Source organism: Silurus aristotelis, assembly GCF_946808225.1.
Source record: "Silurus aristotelis genome assembly, chromosome: 4".
Classification (NCBI taxonomy): domain Eukaryota; kingdom Metazoa; phylum Chordata; class Actinopteri; order Siluriformes; family Siluridae; genus Silurus; species Silurus aristotelis.
The window spans coordinates 14,833,839-14,859,287 of record NC_139577.1 but is presented as its reverse complement, the minus strand read 5'-3'; the positions used below and the strand labels follow the sequence as shown (position 1 = coordinate 14,859,287).

The window sequence follows — 25,449 nt, the reverse complement described above, 5'->3', positions numbered from 1 at the left end:
AATGGAACTTTTGCATTATTGTTTATACTGTTTGTTTTATACATTTGTTTTGCTTTTTTTTATTATTATTTTGATAAGCATCATTTTGATCTCTCATCTAGGTAAAAGTGATTCTTGGTTAATATTTCATTAATGAATTGGTGTGAGAACTGTCTCTCTCTGGGCAAGCAGCCAGAAATACACACAAGTGTGGTATTGTGTATATGTGTATGTGTGTATGTGTGTTTCAAATCTTTGAACCCTGAACTCTTGATATGTTAATAGATCAAGCATGACTGAACATACCATAATGGTTCAGCACATTAATCTGTCTCTCCTTCATATATACATTTGTGAAATAATTAACAATACTTTTGTTACATTTATTTCCTTAACTGTTCCTTAATGTACTTAGATGTTGTTGTTTTTTCCCCGTCCTTTCTTTTCATTGTTGCACATGTGAGCAGACAGTGATCTTTAGGAATGAATGGTATGTGTGATGAAATGGTGAGCTGTTGAGGATGCAGTATTTGTGTGCACCTGTGTGCGGTATAAGGTGTCCTGTAAACTCATAACAAACCTATAGACAGGTTTTTTTTCCCTGCTACCTCTTTCTTTTTCTGTCTAGCATGTGCCACTGACCATTTTTCTTAAGTGTCATTGTACTTGCCTGAAACTCAGCTGCACACTTGGGGTCGGATGCTGGGGTGAAAGGTCACGTGCAGGTTTGTTTAACACGGATTCCTTTCCTTTTTTGAGACTATTGATGCATGATAAAATACACAGCATCAGCAGATGGTATTCTGTAAAAGTGTACAGAGCAGCACTTTTGAACTTAACTAAAGTTTACTTGTTGAGCTCTAGTAATGTAATTTGGTAATGATGGAGTTTTTGTGTGTGTGTGTGTGTGTGTGTGTGTGTGTGTGTGTGTGTGTGTGTGTGTGTGTGTGTGTGTGTGTGTGTGTGTGTGTGTGTGTGTGTGTGTGTGTGTGTGTTTATGCAAGAAACATATAGCTGCATTAAACTACAGAAAGAAATACTGCAGAGAAATATAGCCAAAGAGTTGTTTCTAAAACATATTTATTATTATGGTCCCTTTCTGTGGGAGAAAAATTATATTTTAAATGTACTGTACATTATACAGGCATTAATGTGACAGTTGGCAAGTAGTCAGTAGTTTCTGTTTATGAATTAGAGAAGTATTCACACTGTAACCTGCATCCAGCAGCCTGCATTACCATGACTGAACAAGAACCGAGCATTCAGATCATCACACACACACACACACACACACACACACACACACACACACACACACACACACACACACACACACACACACACACACACATGCAGGCTCTTACTCCTACACTGTGGGTAAGTCATGTCTAAACTGGCCTGTAAAATGATCCCTTGCATCACAATTTGTTTGTTTTGCCATCCATGCCAAGTGCTACCGGAAAACCTTAATGAAAATATTTTTTTCAAATCATGGACTCAGGGATGGAAGTCTTTAATGAAAATTGACTGTTGCCTGCGAGTACAAGATAGCAATTTACATTAGTAAATTAAGTTAAATGCACTGGTATGACAATTGTGTCATGTTAAAAAATCTTATATTTAGTGCCAGTTTTAGTTTTCTGATGCAGATTTTGGAGAATGAGCGCAAAATCATACTTTGGGGTACATTTACAAATAGAGAAAAATAACATTGTACAATTTACATGCCAATGAATCTCTCTCTCTCTCTCTCTCTCTCTCTCTCTCTCTCTCTCTCTCTCTCTCTCTCTCTCTCTCTCTCTCTCTCTCTCTCAACACACACACACACAGCAGCCAAGTTTAGACTCATACGCAGTCATTCCTTAAAACATAAATAAATAGAGCTTTTCATGGCCCTGTTTGGGTTCTAGGTGTCAGATGTGACATCTATATCCTCAGATCCAGCCTGTTTGGTGGCGAGTCTCCATCGGCTGATGTGATGATTACCCTTCTTCTTTTGTGTACTCTCTGGACCTTCCTCTTCCAGTTTCTGTCTTTTGTATTTGGTCCTGCGGTTCTGAAACCACACCTTCACCTTTTGAAAATTTAAACACAGGGCACAGTATGAGTGCATCTCTCCCTCTCTCGCTCTGTATGTATGTATGTGTGTGTATATATATATATATATATATATATATATATATATATATATATATATATATATATATATATATATATATATATATATATATATATATATATATTATACAAATTAATATTTGTATAATTCATATTTCAACCTAGCCTTATACAACCTGATCACATTGTGTCAAACTTTGATTAAACAGCATTAAATTTACATAATAAAACATAGATTTAGATATTATGATAAAAAATTCAAATAATACATTATTTTATTATCCCATCCGATTAATTTAATTCATATAATTTGTAATAATTTCGTTTTTTACAAACTGTATGTGCGTTTTAAATATTCAAGAGATGCGATTTTAGACATGTCCTTACTTTCAAGACAAATACTTTTAATAAAATCCGCATCAACTCTCAGTCAAAATCACTGTATATTTTTTTAAATAATGTTTACAAATATTTCAACTACGCTTTATTCCCGTTATAAGTTTCCGCACTAGTTCTGATTAATCAATGCGACAATTTCAAGAAAACATTTTGTTTTTTTTTTAAGTTATTTAAAGTGATGTCAATAATGTATTTAGAAAAGTTTAAATATACATTTATTATAATGTTTATCATTTAGATAAATTTACTACACTATTACATAGTTACATTTGATATAAACACCATTAGTTTATAATGTCAGCCACGGAACCACACTTACAGTCATAAATACAGTTTCTAACATTTAATTCTTTTTTACTATTCGATTGGGGGGAAATATTGGATGGTTTATTTTTATTTTTATGTTTTGCTTAGTCCTGCTATCGGCATTTTAAAACACGCCATTAGTAAAACAAAAAATACAAAAAACTAAATCAAATTCTAGACTATTTCAACATTTTGTTAAACTTTCAAACTCCATACTGAAAACCCGAAATAAATCCTGTTTTGTTGTTTGTTCGTTTTTCCTAAATAGCATCTGAATATTTTATATGCGCGATATTCTTGAATTGTAAAGCTTCTATTTTACAGTTTTTGCTTTGGTTGCTTATTAAAACAAAAACGATACTATTACCACTACTACCTATAACAACAACAACAACAACAACAACAATTAAACAACAACAATAATAATAATAATAATAATAATAATAATAATAATAATAATAATAATGAGTATTATTATTAGTAGTAGTAGAAGTAGTAGTTATTTATCATTTATCTCATTTATCACCACTTTTATTTCATTATTAGTTATGAACTTGTTATTTAGCAAACCAGTGAAAGAGCATTGCTTTTTTATTTAAACTCTTAAGGTTTTATTACTTTTTCTCTTTATAGATTTCTAAGCAGTGTGTGTGTGTGTGTGTGTGTGTGTGTGTGTGTGTGTGTGTGTGTGTGTGTGTGTGTGTGTGTGTGTGTGTGTGTATATTCACCTGGGTTTCGGACAGGCTGAGACTGTTGGCGAGCTGTTTGCGTTCAGCTCCCACCACATAATGGTTCTTGTCGAAGGCTCGCTCGAGGCGCAGGAGCTGTGAGGGGGAAAAGGCTGTGCGGATCCGCTTGGGTTTCCGCGCGAAAGGCCCGTGCAGTAACAACGAGTCATGTGAGACTTCGTTTCCTTAAAACAAAACAAACAAACAAAAAAGTTCAACTGCAGGATTCACAGAAAAAAGAGCAACACATGAGAGTTGCTGTAAACCAAATAATGAGATTAATTGTGCGCAACTTTTAAAAAAGTTTGATGATCCCTATAGTGTGAGTGTGTGTGTGTGTGTGTGTGTGTGTGTGTGTGTGTGTGTGTGTGTGTGTGTGTGTGTGTGTGTGTGTGTGTGTGTGTGTGTGTGTGTGTTGTAATAACAGTTAACTAAACTGAACGTAAACTGACATAAAATCTTTCAATCATTCAATGATTCATATTATATGTGATCTATTTAAGTGTCTAATTATTTAAATTGTTACTTTGTATAGGCTCTTGTGAATATAATTATTGAATATTATTATTATTATTATTATTATTATTATTATTATTATTATTCATGCAAAATCATAACAGATTGGAAAAAGTGTTTAAGTGGTGAACAACTTAACAGTCGGTTAAAAGACTGATTGATTAAATGTTCTTTGTTACATTAATTTACATGTTGTTACCTGTTGATTGTTTTTCGTTTCGACAAACTATTAATTAGACCCTGTTAATCACTATTACCTCGTTCGTTAGTCTAGTCTTTATTTTTATATTCATTTATCCTATACACCAAATTAGTCATTGTGATATAAAAGTCATTCAAATCACAAGTTAGATTAGATTATGGTGAATGAAAGGAAAATTCAGGAGTGCTATGTTCTACATTCCAGATGATAAATAAAACGCGATCACTAGAAATCTAAAAAAAAATGTACCCAAAAGAATCTGAACAACTTGATGTAGACGAACAGCCTTCATTTTAAACTTTCGTTCAAAGTTCTGTGAAAAACACCGTCTGTATATATTTCATCCAAATGACTCTACTGTTTATTGTTACATTTAAAAGAAATATTTAAATGAATTGTATAATTTTTTGAGAAAAAGCAGCCTGTGTTTCTGTGCATTGCCCAAGTGTGAACGGATCTCTAGTTGTCTGTAAAAATGACAGCTAAACTGTCGATAAGACAACAAACAAACAAACAAACAAAAACAAAACAAAAACTATTTGACGTGTGTATGAAGCATTAATAGCATCACTGATCTTGCTCAGAAGAATGTTTTAAATATTACTGCACAGAAATGCAAAGTACTACCTTAAGGCCTTTATGCAACCACAACTTTTACTGTGCATTAAATCATCTGCATGAAATAATTGCTTTTATTATTATTATTATTATTATTATTATTATTATTATTATTATTATTATTATTATTATTATTATTATTATTATTATTAGGACACATTAGCCTTAATGAGCCAACACATTGACGTCGGTCTAATTATTATGAACCTGATACAACATGTTGTCTTGATCCTCGACATTTACCTTGAAACCGATGGCCAAAAAATCGGTTTCGCAAGACCCATGGGTAGAAATTGAGAGGCTCGCGGTGTTGCGTGCTGAAGAAGTGCGGGTGCTGGAGGTGCGCGCCGCCGAGCTGGTGCGGGTGCACGCCGATGGGCGCGTGCTGCACGGACTCCGGGAAAACGAGCTCGGGGTTGGGATAAAGCGCGCGACCTGCTGGGCTGGGATAAGCGTTCAGAAAACTGTCTGTGGGGGTCGTGTAGCTTAACGCGGTCGGGCGGATAGGGTCTTCCCCCGGTAATGGGCTCTCCTTGGCTACCAAAGACTCAATAGTGAAACCGCGCTTCCCTGCTGTGGAGAACATAGTCCCTGTCCGTCCCGCCAGAGTTCGGCAGCTGAAGCACGCCTTTACTTCCTTCTCGAGACCTTTAGAGTGAGACCTCTTTCAGAAAGCAGCCTTTCCTCACAAAGACATTATTAAAGGAAAGCTGCAGGAGAACAACACGTTCTGATCACAACTTCACTAACGCAAACAGTGGTTCAGCGTACATCCATGAATCCAACAGCGTCTGTGCGTTAAGGAACAAGTGAGGAGAGAGAGAGGGGCTGCAGCTTGGCGAGACGCAGTATCACGACTGGCTCGATCTGATTGGACAGAGGCTGCTGGAGCTCGGCGCTTATTGGTGGGAGAGCTTTACATTAATTTGGGCCACATGATGCACTATTAGTTTGATTATTCATTTACTGCCTCTAACATGTTGTTTTTTTCGCAATGCATAATAAACTCCAATTCTTTTAGCAAAACGAATACAAAGGGTCATTTTCATCATCATCACCATTAGCAGCAAAATAATAATAATAATAATAATAATAATAATAATAATAATAATAATAATAATAATAATAATAATAATAATAATAATACTACTACTACTACTACTACTAATAATAATAATAATAATAATAATAATAATAATAATAGTAAGAGCTTCAAACGCGAAAATGAAAACAAAACAAAAACATCAAATCTTTTTCCCCATTTATTTTTTTATTTTTTATTTAATTACAATAGACCTTCTAAACGTTCTTTATTTGACCAAGAATGTGCTTCTTGTCACGCATGCATCTGTTGGCTATATACACTTTTTTTTTTTTTTTTAGGTTATCATTCAATTAATCTTATTGGAGAATCATTCTCTAGAAAGTCAAAAATTATGAGGCAGCTTATCAGTATTGCAGATCAATATTTTAGAATACTCATATCAGTTTAGTCAATATAACTGTTGCAGTTCAGGGAGTTCTCGCTCAACCACATCTGCTTTTATTGTATTTTTCAGAGCTTTTCTAATGAAAAAGCCATGACCCGTCTTATATACAGTAACGTATTAACACCGAGTTTCCAGAGCTGGACATTGATAAGAATCTGAGAGAAAGCCAGGCGGCACCTGTTTCTCCAGCTCACGCGGATCACCTATTAAAGCTGTGGGCTACAGGCTGGAGTTTCAGTTAGGGCAGCAATTACTTAAGAAAATGTAGTATGAATAGGTTTCCCTGGTTTAAGATATAGAAGATATGAAAAACACACGTTATACATTTTTGTGCAAGTTCATAAACTACTGATGTGCTATTAATTTCCAGGCCATCCAGCTATTCCTGAGGGCTCGGTCAACGTGCGTTTCATCTGGTAGTTTTAAAGGTAATGATTAGCCGCTTCATAGGCTCGTTAGCTTCAGTGCACATTAGAAAATCATTAGAGTTGAGCATTAGTCTGCAGAACAACATGTTGAGCGCCTATTTAGAAAGCAAAAAGCCCGTGAACATGCACACTAGGCATTCGCAGTGGATCTATTCCTCAAGTAAAGACGTGTCTCAATCCTAATGTTTCATATATATATATATATATATATATATATATATACAAACAAACAAACCAATATTAACAGAAATTATTAATATAAATAATATAATTAATTATTAAATATAAATAATAATTGACAAATAAATTCGGTCAGAAATTGTGAATTTTCATTAGGTGTTTTTTATCTGAAATTATTTTTAATATGCGGTTAAGTTGCCTAAAATCATCAATCAATCAATCAATAAATCAATCAATTAACCAATCAATCAATCAATCAATCAACCAACCGGTCAATCATTTAAATAAACAAACAAACGAATTTTGTTTTGAAGTTTAGACTACCTGTGCACATTATGTTCTTTTTATTATTCTATACTTTATTATTATTCTTATTAATAATTTATAAGAAATGAATTATTATTAATAACAAATAATTGTTTAATAATAATAATAATAATAATAATAATAATAATAATAATAATAATAATAATAATAATAATAATAATAACCATGTCCTTACTAAAATTATCCTGATTGTCATTTACTGGCTACAACTATAGGTTACAACTATAACTAATTTTTTTTTTCAATCTTTTTTGTATAGAGATAAATAGTTAATAGTTAAATGCACCACTTTTGAGTGACTTGACTTTTTTTTTGAAAATTCTAAAAGGTCGAGTCACTGCACTTAGTTTGAATGGCAGATAAATTTCCAATATTCCTCACTGTGTCCCTAAGCAAAAAGGCCGTGGCATCCCCAAATTAAAAAGAAGGGAAGAGAGGGAGAGGGAGAGAGAGAGAGAGAGAGAGAGAGAGAGAGAGAGAGAGAGAGAGAGAGAGAGAGCGAGAGAGAGAGAGAGAGCGAGAGAGAGAGAGAGAGAGAGATGGGGAAGCACCTTTAAACTCCATGCAAGGTCTAAAGGTACGCGTTTCAGTCACTTACAGGCATTTTAATACACATCTATATAGTTTATAATTGCTTTCTTTCATTAAAAAATGCCTTGGTGGGGGCTGGTTGGGGTAGAGATGGAGAGAGCAAGTCTCACCCAATGTTTCTGTCTGCCACTTTTCTCTCTCGTTCCGTAATTAAGAGCTCATGGAATCTGTAATGAATACTAATGGAGCAACCAGCCATCTGCACAAACACAGAATTAAAATCTACCATGCTGAGAGGGAAAGATAGATTGTGGGAGAGAGAAAGAGGGACAGAGAGGCAGAGATGGGAGGATGGGTGAGAAATTTAACCTTGCAGCAAACTCAGGCGTGAGGAAATGGAGCTATGTGGAGATTTTAAACACACACACACACACACACACACACACACACACACACACACACACACACACACACACACACACACACACACACACACACACACACACACAGTATTTGGACCCCCTACTGAGGAAAGTTGAATCAACAGCTGTTGATTCATAAACGCTATAAAAACAAAATACTTCATTTTATTATTTATTAAAGTTTGCAAAGGATCTCCACTCCATTCGTTTTTAAAAGTGTTGCCAAGGAACGTTTGGTTACAGACCTGCGCTCATTAACTATCTGACTTCATGGCCCTCCCATGTGGCTTAATGATTACCTGAATTTTACAACGCATTAGTAGAACAAGCACAACCTGAGAACTGCTGAGTTTCAGTGCAGTGGCATGAAACACCGCATGTTAATCTGAGAGAACGTTCTCCCTAAATGAACTGTGAAGTGGCATTCTTTCTGTCTACTGCTGCCCTCTAGAGGTCAATAGGTTCATTGTAACTGCCTGAAAAATTCGGACGTCATAATTTCTGTAACTCCGAAGTTATTTATGCTATTTAGTTAACGTAACGGCGTTATTTACTCCGTGTTTTGAATAAACATTACCCATATTAATGTTTTCACTAAAATAGAATACTCATAATTTTTTACCAACAAACATTCAAACAAATGTACCTTTCCACAAAGCATATGTTGAGTGCCATTTACACCTTACTGAATATTTGAATTAAAAGCAAATTGTCATTCTTGAAAAAAAGTATATTTTAATACATGAAAATATGCAAATCCAAAGAAATGTCAATACATTTATCAATACATTAGATGAGAAATAGAAAAATAATTAATTAAATATACATTAAATAAGCATAGTTGTTTAAGTGCTGCTCAGAGGATAGGACTGGGCTGCTGAACGGAAGGTTCTTGATTCAAGCTTGAGCGCCACCAAGCTGCCAGTGTTGAGTCTTTGAGCAAAGCCTGAACCTTCCTTGTTTCAGTGGCATGTATCATATCTGGCTTCTGCTTCCTCACATTTAATTTTTTCTTTCCTAATTTTTTTCCACTTTATTCTTTCTTTAATTTGCCAAGAAATGGGTGAATGAACATCAGCCAAATAACAACACAAAAAACAGTTTCATAAATGCTGTTCAATTTATTCTTGTGCTGTGTAATTTCTAGCTCTCTACCCAACAACTGGAACAGCATTCGCAAGAGAAACATCTCTGAAAGCACACTTTTGGAATTCCAGCTGATATTACATACATTGTGGTCAAAGTTTTTCCATGGAAATTGTTCCATGGAGTTAAAGAATTGATATTTTGATGCTGTTTGGCAACTGGTGTTCAGGGGTCTTTTGTCAATATTAGTGCAATCATTAATTCCCCGCAGTGGCAGGATAGTTTAGTCTAAAATCTGGTTGTCTCTGCCAGGAAGTAATGACCTAAAATTTGCAACCAAATTAAAACTCAAATTGTTTGCACAAGCACAAAATCAGAGTTTAGTATTTGCCACTAAGGCTCTAGATATGAACCCAGAATAAAATATAGCATTTAACAACAATTTTTGTTGTGGAATTTTGTAACTGGTTGCTCTCAGATCGTAATGGTAATTTTTTTGCGTTTGTCTTTTTCCTCAAGAAATCAGATTACCAACTCTAAATTGAAAAAAATTAATAAAATAAATAAACAAATAAAAGTAATATCTAACATTTGTCAGTTCAACCCTTTCCCTGCTCAGGTTTAAATATTTTGAGTATTTAAAATATATATTTTAAATAAAATTGAAAAATATAGGCTGTTGAAAAACGCCTGGTCATGGATGTGTGAACTGACATGTGCTATTCAATTTATTTAATTCTTCTTCTTCTTTTTCTTCTTTCGGTTTCTCCCATTAGGGGTCGCCACAGCGGCTCATCCGTCTCCATACATCTGTCCTCTACATCTGCCTCTTTCAACCCAACTCCCTGCATGTCTTCCCTCACCACATCCATAAACAAAATGTATTTGATTCAGTTTTGTTATTTGTTATCCTCCTAATCATTCTGGAGTTCACGCGTTTCTATGCTGTATGCTCCGATCAAGTCTATGAGTGGGTGATTATGTAATACCTGTGCACATGTGCAGGTGTCCTAGAATACTTGTGTTTCGAGACCATGGCCTTATTTCCAATGAAAACTGAATGGTAATTATATATGCTGTAATGCCCCCGTGTGGACCACTTTGCCACAGCAGAATCTAAAGTCGAGACTCGTCTTTAAATTATAGATGGGTGCAGGTGTGTTGTGAACATGAGAAAAGGTGTATTATTTTGATGAGACAAGATTTGGAATGCAAATGTATGCATATAAATCGAAATATACATAAATAAACATATGAAATATATAAAAATATATATTTATTTATAAACATTGCTAAAAATAATTAAATAAAACTATAAAAAATTGGTGATAAAAAATAGATTAGATCTAGATTGTGCCAGACAAGTCATTTCTAATATTTTTTAATAATAATAGTGACCATTTTTGCATCATTTTCTTGACAATTACTTGGTTTGCTTTTCAAGTTTTGGAATTGGCTACTTTAAATAATGTCAGCCAAACAAAATGCTGAAATAGATCATGTTCAAAATCTTCCTACCCTGTTTTGTTCAAACACTGAAGGCAAAACCCATAATAATCACAGACTTTGCCACAGTACTGCGTGGCACTACCCACCCTGGCAGGTAAAAAAGTGCTCTAAGTGTCTTTAAAGAAATATGCAATATCAGGAGTTGAATGTCAGGAACTTTTACTTTAACAAACTTTTTAGCCATAAAACTTTGTTTTTCAAAAATACTTACTATAGTAACATCTGTTTATATATACATATGTATATATAAAAAAATTAAAAAAGCCGTAAGAAAACGGGGTTGCAAAGGATGGTTTGCAAGCACAATTTATCAATTAATAATTGCAATAAGTAAAGAAAAAGAAAAGAGCATTTTATTCTGGGGAATGAGAATGTTAAGGCAGGACATTAAAAAACTGCCAGCAAGAATCATTTATTCGTCTTTAGTGAACAGGACAGCAGGGAATTGTCAGTCAATCAAAACTCTCTCTTTCTTACACACACACACACACACACACACACACACACACACACACACACACACACACACACACACACACACACACACACACACACACACACAGATCACACCAGAAATATAAAAATTTAATATAGATTTAACATTTCTGTAAGAGGATATTCTTTGCATATTAATGGGTTCTGTGATTCCAAAAAGTTCTTCTTGGGTTCCTATAGGGTCCACACAAAACATGTTAGTCTGTAAGTTGAGACAGCTGAAGCATTTGAGGTTTTAGAGTATAACTTGCATTTAACTTGCGTTTAAAATTAACCTATAAAACGCTAAGGTACAAAATAACTCTATTGTCGAAAGAGGCACCATTTACGCGCAGCTGGATACCTGGTACGCGGCTGGGCTTGTTAGTCATCACACTAATACATGGATACTCTGTTATTGACAGCAAACAGAGAAGAGACAGAAAGCGAGAAAATGCGGTAGGTCCTGTTAAAAACCGTTCAAAAAAAGAGGTGTCCGGTGACGCGTTCGCACCTCGATCCATTAATAAACTAATTGACCACATTGTTTCACATTAACTCTGTGTGTTCAGCTAATCTGTTCTCTTCAGCTAGCTGCTGTTTTTCACTCGCGCTGAACGAGCTGGGAAAAGTCACTAACATCTGTACTGCTGACATCTGTGTGTCAAGTGAAGCAGCTTCCACCTGCGCACGCACGCACACACACACACACACACACACACGCACGCACACACGCACACACACACGTACACAAACACACATAATGCACTATGCAGAATATACTATAGTAACGTTATATTATTCATCTTATAGCATACATATACCTTTTTATTGCATTATATATATATTTTTTTTATTTTAGCTCCCCTGGAATCCCCCGTGTCTCTCTCTCTCTCTCTCTCTCTCTCTCTCTCTCTCTCTCTCTCTCTCTCTCTCTCTCTCAAACACACGAGAAAACAGGAATGACTCAATTTCCTGAGAGTAAAAAAAAAAAAAAAGAAGAAGAGGCTTCGTTGAAAAGTTACACGGGATGTGGCATTAGCATAAAGTGCTCGTTTAGAACAGGGTCTCTCTCCTTGTGCTCTTTTCAGCCGCCTTAGCGCGCGTTAGAAGTCATTGTGCGCTCCATACGAAACCCTTCACAAAGACACAATGGCCTCTTCTACTTCAAACGTTAGTAATGAATGCTAATGACCGCCAGATTGAGTGGCAGGGCAGTGCTCTACAAATAAAATGCAAACACCAGACTTTTACAATCGCCTAAGTCGATTTCAAACAAAAGATCATAAGAGTTTATGTTTTTTTTTTCTGTTTTTTTTTTGTTTTTTTTTTATAAATGAAAGAATGACTCTTGCCTCTCTTGGAAAAAGCTCTCTTGGAAAAGGCTATTTTTTTTGGCATTCCATAAAGCATGATGTTGAAAAAAATGTGAATATAGTATGTGATTTGTTATGTGTTCCATACAAATTAGTCAGTATAGTCAAATAGTACACACTGGTCATATGCAAGTCATAAGCGTTTCTTGGGTATATGTGTGCACCTTTAAATCTAAGATTTTTAACAATTGCGAAGATTAAACTGAACCCCTAAAGGAAAAAAAAAATTAAAACTGAAGTTCAATATATGGTTGCAATTTAGTGTTAGTTAGTTTAGGTAGGATTCTGTCAATGGAAAGTCTCCACAAGTATGATAAGGTGTGTGTGTGAGGGTGTGTGGGCGCTTGTGTGTGTTAGCGAGAGAGAGAGAGGGACAGAAAGAGAGAGAGAGAGAGAGAGAGAGAGAGAGAGAGAGAGAGAGAGAGAGAGAGAGAGAGAGAGAGAGAGAGAGAGAGAGAGAGAGCGAGAATGTTTTAGTAAATCTTTGCACTCCATCTGTACATCTGACTGCATTTTCCAGAGTGTTCAAGATAGCCAAGACTAATTTCTCAAAATAGAATATGATGCAGTGGAGAAATGATGAGCCATACTGCTAATGCTGACTGTGGGGGTGCAGACTGAAGCACATTGGGGGAAGTGGAGAGGAACAACAACTAATTGGACTGGTGAGCTCCACTCCCCTTTCTTGTTGTTCCTGTGGCTTTTCTACCCCCCCAATCTCTCAGTCTGCTGTGGATTACACTACAACACTTCAGAGATGCTTTGTTTGTACATAGACACACACACACACACACACACACACACACACACACACACACACCAGACACACATTTCAAGTTTTGTAGAGGGACACGGAGATGTAAATGGGCTCAACGAACATGTAGTAGAATATGAAGAGCTTATTAAATGTCTAATTAATATGTCTAATTCCTTTTATAGTCATTTTAACACCCTCTACCCGTCTTATCCTCTCCCTTTCCCTCTCTCTGTGCCTGTTTTACAGAGCTGTTACAAGTACCTGCTGAAAGAACAGATTAATGAAACTATGAAGGCTTTTCCTGACAGTGCTCCCTTATTAGGCTTTTTCATCTTTATAGCCAGTAATCACGTGAAATGTAGCCCACAGACTGGTAAGTTCCAGGAAAACAGAAATCACTCTTTAGGTAACTAAATTTTCTGCATTTACACACACATCTTAAGAATTCTGTATTGTGTTACTATTTTTTTTTTTTTTTTTTTTGAGAAAGAATATATTCATGCTTATTAAGAGATAAGATAAGATAAGATAAGATAAGATAAGATAAGATAAGATAAGATAAGATAAGATATACTTTTATTCGAGCAGCAGCATAGAAAAAGAAATGCAAATATATAAAAAAAATAGACATACTTTAGTATACACAACACAATGTATAAATACAAATAAGAAAAAGAAAAAGAGACCACTAGTAATTAGTTATGCTAACAGACATGTTCCACACAGTAAAACGGACATCATTTAAAAAAAAATGATAAGCCTAAATAAAAGTTATGATTAAACTATTAATATATTAAGTATCATTATTTATTTAAATGTGTTAGTTATTATTCAGAATAGGTATTGGAACTTTAAAAACCTAACAGCTTACATTGAAATAAGACATCAAATTAATGCCTTATGTAAATAGAAACTGTTGAGTATTAAGTATTAATTGAGTATTTCTTATTACTTTTTATTACTATTAGCAAGTATGTTTTACTGTCAAATGTTGGTTAGGTATTAATAATGGCTGGACGGTCAGTTGATGTCTTTTAGAATGTACACTCTTAAAAACAAAGATGAAATCTAAATGAATTTAGGACCTTTGTTTGCCCTTTTGGACATAATCTACAGCAGAGTGCTTCCCTATCAGCAAAATACAAAGTGGAACCTTTGTAGAACCTTTCTATCTAAATATATAACCCTAGGTTAACCAGAAAGATAAAAATGCTAATAAATCCTATTAATTCGGTTAAATTATTCTCACAATTGGTTATTTTATTGTTCTGTACCTGTAATCCACTATTATTGGATGGTTTAGTATATCTGTAGGCTTTCCTTTAAGGATTAACTGGATTAAGAGAGGAGAAAAGAAACATTGTGACAAGTGTGTTAACTAATAATGCCTGTGTTCTCAGTGAAGGATTACTAATCCAAACTAATCACGATCGTCAGGCCTATGGCTGCACAAAGCCACCATGCTAACGGGCTTTAGCGTCCTTCAGTGTTCTACAGAGAAAACACAAGAGGAGGACAGTACCATGCCTAAAAGGCTCTGTCTCTGAAAGGTAGACACGTTATTTCTCTATAAAATGAATCAGTCTGCTTGGTGCCAGAGAGGCAGCATATTTCTCTGACTCCTGAAGCTTAGATTATCTCTGGTTTTCTCTGCTCAAAAGGCTACTAGAAAGCTACTCGTCCCATAAATTAGTGCTAAAATTATGGAGACCTTACACTACCTCAATTTACTTTAAAGATAAAATAAAGAGAAAGGGGCTTAATACTATACAAACGTACATTACAGCACGGTGAAATTCTCTCTTCTCATATTCTAGTGATGTTAGAAAGCTGGGGTCAGAGCACAGAGTAAGTCATGATACAACATCCCTGGAGCACAAAGGGTCAAGGGCCTTGTTTAAGGGCCCAACTCTACATACAATCCCATGGCTATATTCACTAACTTGAATCTGCATGTCATTCCCAAGCTTTCCACAAAAAATTAGATGGATATTAAACCAAACACAGTGGAAAGAAGTAACATAAGATTGCTTCAAAGCATTGCTTCACTTTGTGAAGACACAGTCATCTGCTAAAGTTTTAGTCTTGTTTCTGGTCTTAATAATTGCTTTCATTGTAAATATTTATCAAATGCCAACTTATTTCTCATATATGTTTCTTTAATGTGAGTTGTTTAGCTGAGACAATTTACATGCTATAATCTAGTTTGCTGCTTTTTTTTTTTTTTTTTTGCTTTTTCCAGACGAACTTCTTTAAGAATCTTATTTCCAGTAAACTTTATATCATTCTAAAAAACTGAAGTCTTTTAACAGGTATAATCAAATATAATGATAATCTATTACGAGATTCCAAAGTTTCAGTTATAATTTAGAAATAAGATGAGTTACCATTTTAATTATTTAAAAGCACAATATATTGCATCATTTTATCCATTCATGTTTAGTAACATTTTTTCTGATCATATTTCAGTTTTTTTTTTTTTTTTGTGCAACATTTGAACACTGTGATTGTGATTGGTTGTTTGAGTTGATCTTTCTAAAATACATCTAGTTCTTTATAATAAGGTTAAGGTTGAAGGTTGTAGCTCAGTGGTTAAGGTGTTGGACACTGGATCAGAAGGTCATGTGTTTAAATCCAGCACCATCAGGCTGCTACTGTTGGGCCCTTGAGCAAGATCAATAACGCTTCAAGAGCAAGATTAACTGCTCAGTTGAAAGTCGCTCTGAATAAGGGTGTATGCCAAATGCCATAAATGTGTATAATATTATTATTTACTATTTCATGTCTTTTCAAAGCCCCAGGTTGACAACAAAAGACGTCTACGACTTGTTCATATATATAAAATATATATATTCAGTTTATTTCATGCATACAAATGTGTACTAAAAAAGCAATTGTACTCTAATAAGAGCAATAATACAAAAAGGTCTTAAATATATAGGTATCTATTATTTAAATATATTGGGTTTTTTTTCTTTTCTTTTTTTATACAAAAGGTGATACTACAAAATGTGTAGCAATCCAAGTATGTACAAAAGGCAGTGTTGGTAAAGTCATTGTAAGGCTAAATTCTCAGGCGTGCAGGGAGTCATCGATGTCAACATCAGAGTCTTCTGTGAAATCGTGCTCGTCTTCGTCTCCTTCATCCTCACGGCCTTGAGATCCGGGGCTTTTGGGCGGAACCGCGAGTCCAAGTTTGGCAAGTTTGGCCTGCTGTTGCTCAAGACTCTGTTTTCTCCATTTGATGCGCCTGTTCTGGAACCAAACTTTGACCTGGAAATAGAACAAAGGATTTTTTTTAGTATATTGATTTTTGCTTTATCGTGTAGGTATTTTTATGTGATGAACTTGAAAAAATAATAGTTCTCACTATTTACCTGTGCCTCGGTGAGCTGGAGTGAGGATGCGAGCAGGAAGCGCTCTGATCCCACCATGTACTGCTGGCGCGCAAACTCCTTCTCCAAGCGGGACAACTGCTCGTTGGTGAAGCTTGTGCGCATCCGCTTTGACTTCCCCGCTTTGTGCTTGTAGTGCGAGTGAACTCCTGCTTTAGACAGTGTGGGACCTAAAATAACGACAGAAGATTTTAGATGTGTGTCTCATAATAACATTTTGGTGTAGTGAATCATATCAAAGAGCTCTTACCTTGTGAGTAAACTGATCCTGCGCATGTTGTCTGGTACCCGTAGGGTGGACAGCAGTAGACTGGGTAGCTGGATTGCGTGTGCATCATAGCCGGGGTGTACAGGTATTGAGGAAGTGGAGGACACATTTGTCCTGCGTGTAGAAAGAGACCTGGTGGTGTTGGCGCAGGGTTCAGTGAGCCGTGAAATGGACTCGTCTTCGTGTTTTCGGTGTGGTCCGGCTTGGCGAGAAGAGCGTCAATAGTGAACGATTTGCCCACGTTGGGTTTTGCAGCAGTGGCCAGGCACGCACTGCTGGCATAGTCCGGGTGAAGAGTGGCGAGTGGACGCATTGAAAATCCGTAGGGTCCGTGAGGCCGTGCAGGGATCTGCATGGTTCTCCTCTTTTGGTTTTTTGAAGGTGTATGGTAAAAGCAAAAGAACAAATAAAGCAGCAGGTTATCCGTGCCTCTGTGTTGCTCAGGCTTCCTGTAAGAGAAGTGGAATGATAACCAGGAGAGGCCACGGCTCTTTTATACACGCCCTGGAGTGCGAGGTGTCAACGACCCCCCCTTTCGCGCTTTTGTCTTTCAAAGTAGCAGATGAGTCAAACGAGCGGCGCTACAAGGGATCCAATTAACTGATGGAGTTGTAACAAGCTGAGATTGTCAAATATCCTAATGGCTCTTTCCACTATGTGTCTCCGGAGGTAACCCAGGAACACAGAAAAGGGGTCGGAGACGAGGAGCGGGGGGTCCAGATTTAGTACAAATTCCTGCAATCCTTGGTGAGTCAGAAGCGCCAGGCGCAACTCAGTGAAACCATTGATGTTCCCAAATCATCTTATTTCGGCTCTCGGGAATCAAAGCGCGCCGCCAAATGCGCCACACCGCGGAACAAATACCCTCACATTCAGTGGTCAACTAGGAATAAAACACACACACCAGAACCTTCTAATCACATTTCAGTTCAGGCCCAAATCCTGTATCTCACTAGAACTTCAAACTAACAGATCCAGACAACTTTCAGACCGATGTTGCATTAGAAATGTGGTTCATACATTAGAAGCTTTCACGTGTGAGATGGCAGTGACAGTGCATTATCTCAGTTTCAGTCTCAAGGTGTCAAATGAAAGTTGCAGGTCTGTCCTGAGCCATCGTGTCAGCACACTAAGCAGATCTCCTCCCTCGAGATCATGGCCGGTCAAGACACCTTTTAGACGAGGTGTGTGTTTTTGCAGTTTTGAAATGGCCTCTTTCGGTAGTTTTGTCCGGGCGTGAGTTTCTTCACGGCGGCCAAGGTGATGTTTCTACTATTTGGGTAAATACGAAGAGAGTACTAATCCGGGATCTGATCACTTAATAATGCGGGAGAAATTTGGAGTCATATTAATCTTGAAAGAAGTAACACGATGAAGTTAGAACAGAAGAGTGCGATCTAAAAACTAAAACATTTTGTATATTGTGTTTTCTTTGTTCATTTTAATCTGTTACTGTTTTGTCTTTTCATTTTTAATTATATTCCACCTGTTCTGCGTTATCTTTTGCTGCGCTGGCAACACACAACTGTCTGTTATGCCAATAAAACATACAAAATAAGACCGAGAGACAGATAAAGAGAAAGAAAGAAAAAGAGAAAAAGAGAGAAAGAAAGAAAGAAAGAAAGAGAGAGAGAGGACGGGAGAAAGAGAGAGAGAGGACTAGAGAGAGAGAGAGAGAGAGAGAGAGGGAGGGAGGACGGGATAGATAGATAGATAGATAGATAGATAGATAGATAGATAGATAGATAGATAGATAGATAGATAGATAGATAGAGAGAGAGAGAGAGAGAGAGAGAGAGAGAGAGAGAGAGAGAGAGATAGATAGATAGATAGATAGATAGATAGATAGATAGATAGATAGATAGAAAGAGAGAGAGAGAGAGAGAGAGAGAGAGAGAGAGAGAGAGAGAGAGAGAGAGAGAGAAGGAGAAAGAGAATGAGAGAGAGAGAGAGAGAGAGAGAGAGAGAGAGAGAGAGAGAGAGAGAGAGAGAGAGAGAGAGAGAGAACGGGGGAAAGAGAGAGAGAGAAAGAGAGAGAGAAAGAGAATGAGAGAGAGAGAAAGAGAGAGAGAGAGAGAGAGAGAGAGAGAGAGAGAGAGAGAGAGAGAGAGAGAGAGAGAGAGAGAGAGATGTGTGTTTAGAGACTGATTTGTTTAATAGAAATTAGTGTTTGGAAGCCTGAAGGACTTTCTCATTGCTGAATGTCAATTAGGAGATGAAACACTGCAGATGAAAAGGTCCGGTTTCACTAAAGGAAGTGATTCCCTTTTTTACACCGCGTTAGTACAAACAATGTCTCTTTTAACCGAGGATTATAGCCAGCTCTGCAAACTCCTCGGCCTTATTGGCGTGAGCCGAGAGCGCTCGAAAGGACTCGCTAAAACGCACTCAAACACGACTCTGCCTTTGACCTGCGCGTTTTCTAATTACAGCGCAGCGCCTGACACCAACGCGCTTAATGAAGCAGGCAAACAGCAGCCAACAGCACATCTGGGCGCCTCTGCATTGCCGCTGGTCTTCCAAGGCTCCGTTGTTATAAACGCGTTTTCTGAACAGTTTCTGGAAAACAGGAATCAAGCGGAGAGAGAATATTTACTTATTACCGTTTAGTTCTCACTTCATCCCCCCACTAAACATTCAATCACTTGCCCCATCAGAGACAGCACTGTCTATATAGTGTGCCTTTAAAGAAGAAACCAACTCTTTTGGTTAATTCTGTATCATACTTTAATAATTTGTAGCTTATCCATCCTTTCTTGCCTGTTCTGCTTGTTAATGAAACTCCCAACTTTGCACAATAAGCAAATGTTATGCAATTCACTTGGGCATGTACAGTATATAAGAAAAACATATCCTCTGTAGACTAATGAAAGAGAAATAATAGAAAGCTGTTTATGTTTTTTAATGCAAATCTAAATCATGAATCATTAGCCCAGGCCAAGTTGATGTGACCACCCAAAATCAAGGCTAGGTCTGGATTTGTGTATTGGAGCCAGACAAAGAATACACTTTGGTCATGAAGGCCTATTCATAGGCATATAGGAGAACAGTAGCTGTCCCTCCTACAATAAAACATCCTTCTTGTAAAACTCTGAAGCTCAATGCCTATACACTTCTTTTTTTTATCACAAGTTTTCCTTAAGAGCAATCCAAGTTGAATACATGTAAAATCTCTTAAAAAAAAAAAAAAAAAAAAGGTATATGCTGATGTATGATAACACACATGAACAGGACAGAAGGACATAAGACATAAGAACAGTAAACTATTCTTTATTTTAGAAATTATATATAATTGTTTTGTTCTGACTCTTTAAAAGAGATGAAAATAGAAAGTAGCACACACTTTTAAAGTCAATACTACAATCATCCTTGTTGCTTTGTGTTTGAGTTCATAAACATGCTTATCATCATCATTATTACTCAGGTGAAAATGGACCAATATTCTCACCTAAAACCTATTCAACAGACATCAAACCATCTTTTCTCAGCTCCATTAATGTGTGCACTAAGCGAGCACAGTGAGCATGAATGGGCCATCTCATTGCGGAGGCTCATTCTTCGCTCTTGCACAAGCTGTCAGGGTCATTGGGGCAAAACAATAATGAGTCATTGGCCCTTTTCTCTTGCCTTGACTGTTGAGAGTGGTTTGGGCGGATAACCTGGCAAACCACGTCTGGCTCCAATACACACCTGATCTCAACCTAAAGAAAGCTACAAGGTTTAGGCATGTTTTTGGGGATAATTAGAGTGTGAAACTGACATGAAACCAAAATGGATAGTTATTACTATAGCATATAAGACACAGTATATATAAACGCTTCTGAGAAATAACTATGATTGTGCCACTGTTTACCCGATAGTATGATCTTAAATTTTATTTGCTTATTTCATGTGAGAGTCTTTAAATGTAGACTTTCCATTTACTTCACTTACTGCTCAATCAAGAAACTGATTTACATTGCATGTAAATATTTAGACATATGCACATGTATACATATATCTCAGATAGATAGATAGATAGATAGATAGATAGATAGATAGATAGATAGATAGATAGATAGATAGATAGATAGATAGATAGATAGATAGATAGATAGATAGAAGACTATATACACAGTATTGAAGGAATGCATTGAGAAGGTAAATGCAAAATCAAAAAAACATTTGTCAGCATCATGTGAAATGACTTTTAAATGTTACTTTGCAAAATAGATGTCCATGCCTTTATTTATAAAGCATGTTTTTTTTAAAAACAATAAATAAATTTAAATGTTCAAATATGTGGAAATTGTTCAAAATGTTTATGCTTTATGCAGTCTGTCTATCAGTTTCATCCCTAATGCTGATGAATTGCTATGTATTTGGAATGTAAATCAGTACATGAGTTTTTTAAGATTTGTCTGCTTTGTCCTCAAGAGGTTAAATGCAAATTGACTCACTGATCCTAAGGTTGTCTTTGCTGTGACACATTTTGTTAGCCAAAATGTTACATTCATAATGCTGAAAGATTTACTGGTGGAAGCCAAAAAAAATCAACCTCAAATCTTGATATTTGCCCTTGGGCTCTTTTGGTTTACATGATATGCAAATGTGTCAGCATTTGTCCCTTCTATCATTAGTTTGCCCTGTGCGTACACCTTATCCAGACAAATAAAAGTCACTTTTGCATTTTCAAGATCACAAAATTTACAAAAGCATTTGTTTGAGAGATTAAAGCTGACACTGCAAACACCCTTGAAGTGTCTTTTTTTTTTATTGACGACTTATGATAGTTAAGGCATAAAAATTAAGTTCTATGGAAATGTGTACATGTTTATGGAGAATCTGAGCTGTGAAAATCTTAAAATAAATTAAGCTAAAATAAGCTAAACTGTGTGTGTATTCAGGCTGTCTGACACTGGTGGACCACACCTTGTCCTTCTTGATAGTCCAACCATGAATTCCATGACAGAGTTTCTCCTTCAGCATGAAGCATCATTCATGCATCTTTGAGAATGCAGGCTTTAAAACCTTGCTCCATTCTCACACTCATTCTGTAGGTGTGACTAATGCTTCATTACCCCACAGGCCCATTGTTCAGTGACCTTCATAGGTGAAACAATACAACCAAGTGGAACTTAGATAGAGGCATTTAATAGGCTTTATTCTCATCTCACTTGTAGTAATGACTTCAAGACAACAAATAACAAAATTAGCCACTGATTTAAAATCGCTTACACATATTAAAAATGAATAAAAATAAAAAAATAGGACAAATCTATTTGTAGTAACTTGACTAGACATGCAATATTATACAATGATGAATCAGAAATATCCAGTGATATTAACAATCTAAAATATGTAATGTATGTAATAAATTTAATGCACCATCCAGAACTACACAACTTACACAACAACTACAAAGCTTTGTGTTACAATAGTGCTTGACTATTATACTGGAGTATAGGACAGTTTGAGAAAATCACACAATGCACACAGCATGGGATTTATGGTAAAATCTTATAAAAACCCATCATGGAATATGCAATGTGTGAATATGTAATCTATTTCTCAAGTGCCACTATGCAGGTGGTCCAAAAGCAGAGGGGGGCTTTATATGGGGGGTGTTTTAGAGGCCTAAAGGTACTATAAGGGGTATTTGAGAAAGTTATGCATGAAGACACCCTTTAATGGAGGTGAGAAGTGGTGGGTTGGACTTTGACACTTCATCAGTGTTTACACTTCCTGTAAGTTTACAGGCGCCTGAGAGAAAAAAAGGAGAGAGAGTGGAGTAAACATGGTACAGAAGACTAGTAGCTTAAAATTTCCCTGCAGATGCTGGCCATAGCAATGTCAGTGGCTTGGACCTTTATACGTTCAACTTTTATCATCTAATTGAATTACATTTCGGACTTTCTTTGTTTTGCACAAATTAGTATTTTATGTAAAAAAAAAATGTGTAAAAATTTTTACATGTCTGTCAAGTGTGATATTATCCTATTTTTTGCTGAATCTTATTTAATAATGTTAAATTCCGAAGTTGAGTCTCCTATTATTCTTTTATGTTTAAGAAGTTATTTTGGTAAAGTTTTTTTGTACATTTTTGTAAATTTTATTCTGTGTTCAGGATCAATAATATTAAAATTGTGTTGTGTTTTACAGCGTCTTTCTCTGAAATTCTACATCAAAGGCTTGCATCCATGGAGATGTCTCATATAAACACACAATTTCCTGGGAGGAATGTGCTCATGCATTCTTAAATGGAGTCTTGAAGTCATTAGGGCACATTATTTCAGATTTTACTGTTTGAAAGTTCAACTGTCCTTTATGATGCCATTTATTAATTTTTTTTTACATGCCAGTGACATTATAGATGGTTATCATTCCTTTTAAATAAAACCTTTCTGTTGCTGTTAAAAGATTAGAAAAATGTGTTTAATTTCAGTATTTGCTTAATTTTTTGCTTTCTATGCTTTTGCCAGATACTACAAATGTAAATGCCTCAATGTAACATGTGTGAACAGACTTGTTATTTAAATAAGCAGTCACAATTATTATTTTATTAAAACTGTATTGAAGATGGGTGGCACAGCAGGTAGCATTGCCCCCTTACAGCTTGATCCTTGAGGTTTGATCCTGAGCTCAAGAGTCTATGCAGTGTTTCTGTGATTGTTCTCCCAGTGACTGCATCCCCTTTTGATTTCTTCCCAAAAGCATGCAATTGGTCTACTGGGTGAAGATGAACTGGCCCTATAGGTAATATGTGTGAGCATGGTGTATAGAAATGCAACTCATGCAGGTGCATTGCAGTCTCTTGTATAGTGTCCTTGGAATATCTAGGGCAGTCCAGTCTCTTCTCCAGTGTCTCTGATTTACTGCAGTCCTGAGCAGGGTAAAATAGTTTCTAAAAGATCGTATTGACAATTTGAATGAAAACCCTAGCTGCAATATTCAAGAAATATAAAATTATGAAAACAAATATAGAACTTCTCCAAAGATGTAAAAATAACATTACAAATTTGCTTTGCTAAACACTGAAAACATTTAGATTTGAGGAGAAAGGCTGAAAATAGATCAGAATCTCAGAAGTTTCTTTTTTAAATTCAGGGGGTTCTCTTTTCAGCGTCCTATTCAAAATTTCCTTCTTCTCAGCACTTCAAAATGCTTTTTGTTTTATCAAAATATCTCTTGTCGTCATGTTGGTAAATAATTATCAACAAACACTCTTTTCTCAGTGAAACCAAGGAATGAAACTAAGCTTAGCCAATCAAAGCTATTCATTATTTAAACAATTATAACACATTATATTATCACACACCTTGGCAACAAGAAACTCCTGTCAGTCACATGCTCCAATATTTTTAGCACTTTGCAAATAAATGGGTTCAAACCCAAGTTAACACATCTAGGTGTATGAAAGCTGAAATCCTAATAAATTGTTTTATATTAAAACAATTATATAAGCCAATAAACACGAACATTGATTTTAAATACAGACTTGATTTCCATTGATTCTATTCAGACATTTACTGCTAATCTCTTAATTTATATAATCATGGTATACTTAATCACTGCCAGCTGACAGACTTTACCAATCATGAACTGAATGACATGTTTTTTCAGTATGAAATAGTTTGAACTCTTGTGTGTGTGTGTGTGTGTGTGTGTGTGTGTGTGTGTCCCAATCAGAAAAAATAAATCATAGGTTTTAATTCAACAATCAGAGTCCTCTTGCATAGGTTACATACTGTGAAACTAAAACGCAAATAATAATAATAATAATAATAATAATAATAATAATAATAATAATAATAATAATAATAATAATAATAATAGGAGGAAGGTGAAGAAACGTTTGAAAACATTTGAAAATACTAAGCTGCAGTTAAAGGTTTCCAGATTTTAAATATATTTTGTGTCTCGATGACGCAAAATCTAAGACGCCCTCAAGCCACGAGTGAAGACTCCTGCATGTAGGAGAACAAATTAAGTTTGGTTTTTAAATCTACTGCACCATCTGCTGGCCAAACCTCAGAATCATGATGCATGACTTGAAAAACACAGGCATGAAAGTCTGCGTCATTTATTTTATAAAAAGCATAATTTGAACTTAATCAACATTAATAATGTTTTTACTTCAAAATGTTATTTTTTTATATTTTATTTTTATATGTTATAAAGCCTATTTCAGTGTTGTATCTTTTTGACATTTATTTTCATATAGAGAGTCTGTAATGATTTACTGAGATTTTAAAGTAAGGCATGAATATTGTAGAATGCCGAGTGTTTAAAGGCCCTGGCATGGAGAAGCTGATGCTGGATCTATGATGATCACAAATTGTTCTGTATTGTTGAAAGATT

The 25,449-nt window shown here is 35.8% G+C and overlaps 2 protein-coding genes across 6 annotated transcripts; both read right to left on the bottom strand.

Annotated features, from left to right (window-relative positions):
- Nucleotides 1-1,045: 1,045 nt before the first annotated feature.
- emx1 (empty spiracles homeobox 1) lies at nt 1,046-5,683 on the bottom strand. 5 transcript variants are annotated; one of them, XR_014533046.1, is made up of 4 exons: nt 5,110-5,683; nt 3,531-3,715; nt 1,796-2,053; nt 1,046-1,765 (listed from the first exon to the last, which is right to left on the bottom strand). XR_014533046.1 is itself a non-coding variant. In XM_083538181.1 (3 exons), exons 1-3 carry the CDS (start codon nt 5,450-5,452, stop codon nt 1,886-1,888), a joined length of 696 nt encoding a protein of 231 aa, XP_083394307.1. In that variant the 5' UTR covers nt 5,453-5,683; the 3' UTR covers nt 1,046-1,885. The 5 variants fall into 5 exon arrangements, 1 of the variants encoding a protein (XP_083394307.1); XR_014533047.1 differs by having other exon boundaries at nt 1,046-1,753; XR_014533048.1 differs by having other exon boundaries at nt 1,046-1,749.
- Nucleotides 5,684-16,374: 10,691 nt separating this feature from the next.
- Nucleotides 16,375-17,551, bottom strand: noto (notochord homeobox). Its single transcript, XM_083540620.1, has 3 exons — nt 17,092-17,551; nt 16,824-17,011; nt 16,375-16,719 (listed from the first exon to the last, which is right to left on the bottom strand). The coding sequence occupies exons 1-3, from the start codon at nt 17,462-17,464 to the stop codon at nt 16,519-16,521; spliced, it is 762 nt and encodes a 253-aa protein (XP_083396746.1). The 5' UTR covers nt 17,465-17,551; the 3' UTR covers nt 16,375-16,518.
- Nucleotides 17,552-25,449: the final 7,898 nt, after the last annotated feature.

Bases quoted from the DNA above. Each gene is read 5' to 3' on its own strand.
- emx1 (XM_083538181.1), bottom strand. From the start codon at position 5,452: ATGTTCTCCACAGCAGGGAAGCGCGGTTTCACTATTGAGTCTTTGGTA. The intron at 3,716-5,109 runs GTAAATGTCGAG...TTTTGTTTTAAG, and splicing joins TTTTGGCCATCGGTTTCAAG to GAAACGAAGTCTCACATGAC. The intron at 2,054-3,530 runs GTGAATATACAC...AATTTTCAAAAG, and splicing joins TCAGCCTGTCCGAAACCCAG to GTGAAGGTGTGGTTTCAGAA.
- noto (XM_083540620.1), bottom strand. From the start codon at position 17,464: ATGCAGATCCCTGCACGGCCTCACGGACCCTACGGATTTTCAATGCGT. The intron at 17,012-17,091 runs GTAAGAGCTCTT...TCGTTATTTTAG, and splicing joins AGGATCAGTTTACTCACAAG to GTCCCACACTGTCTAAAGCA. The intron at 16,720-16,823 runs GTAAATAGTGAG...TTCTATTTCCAG, and splicing joins TCCAGCTCACCGAGGCACAG to GTCAAAGTTTGGTTCCAGAA.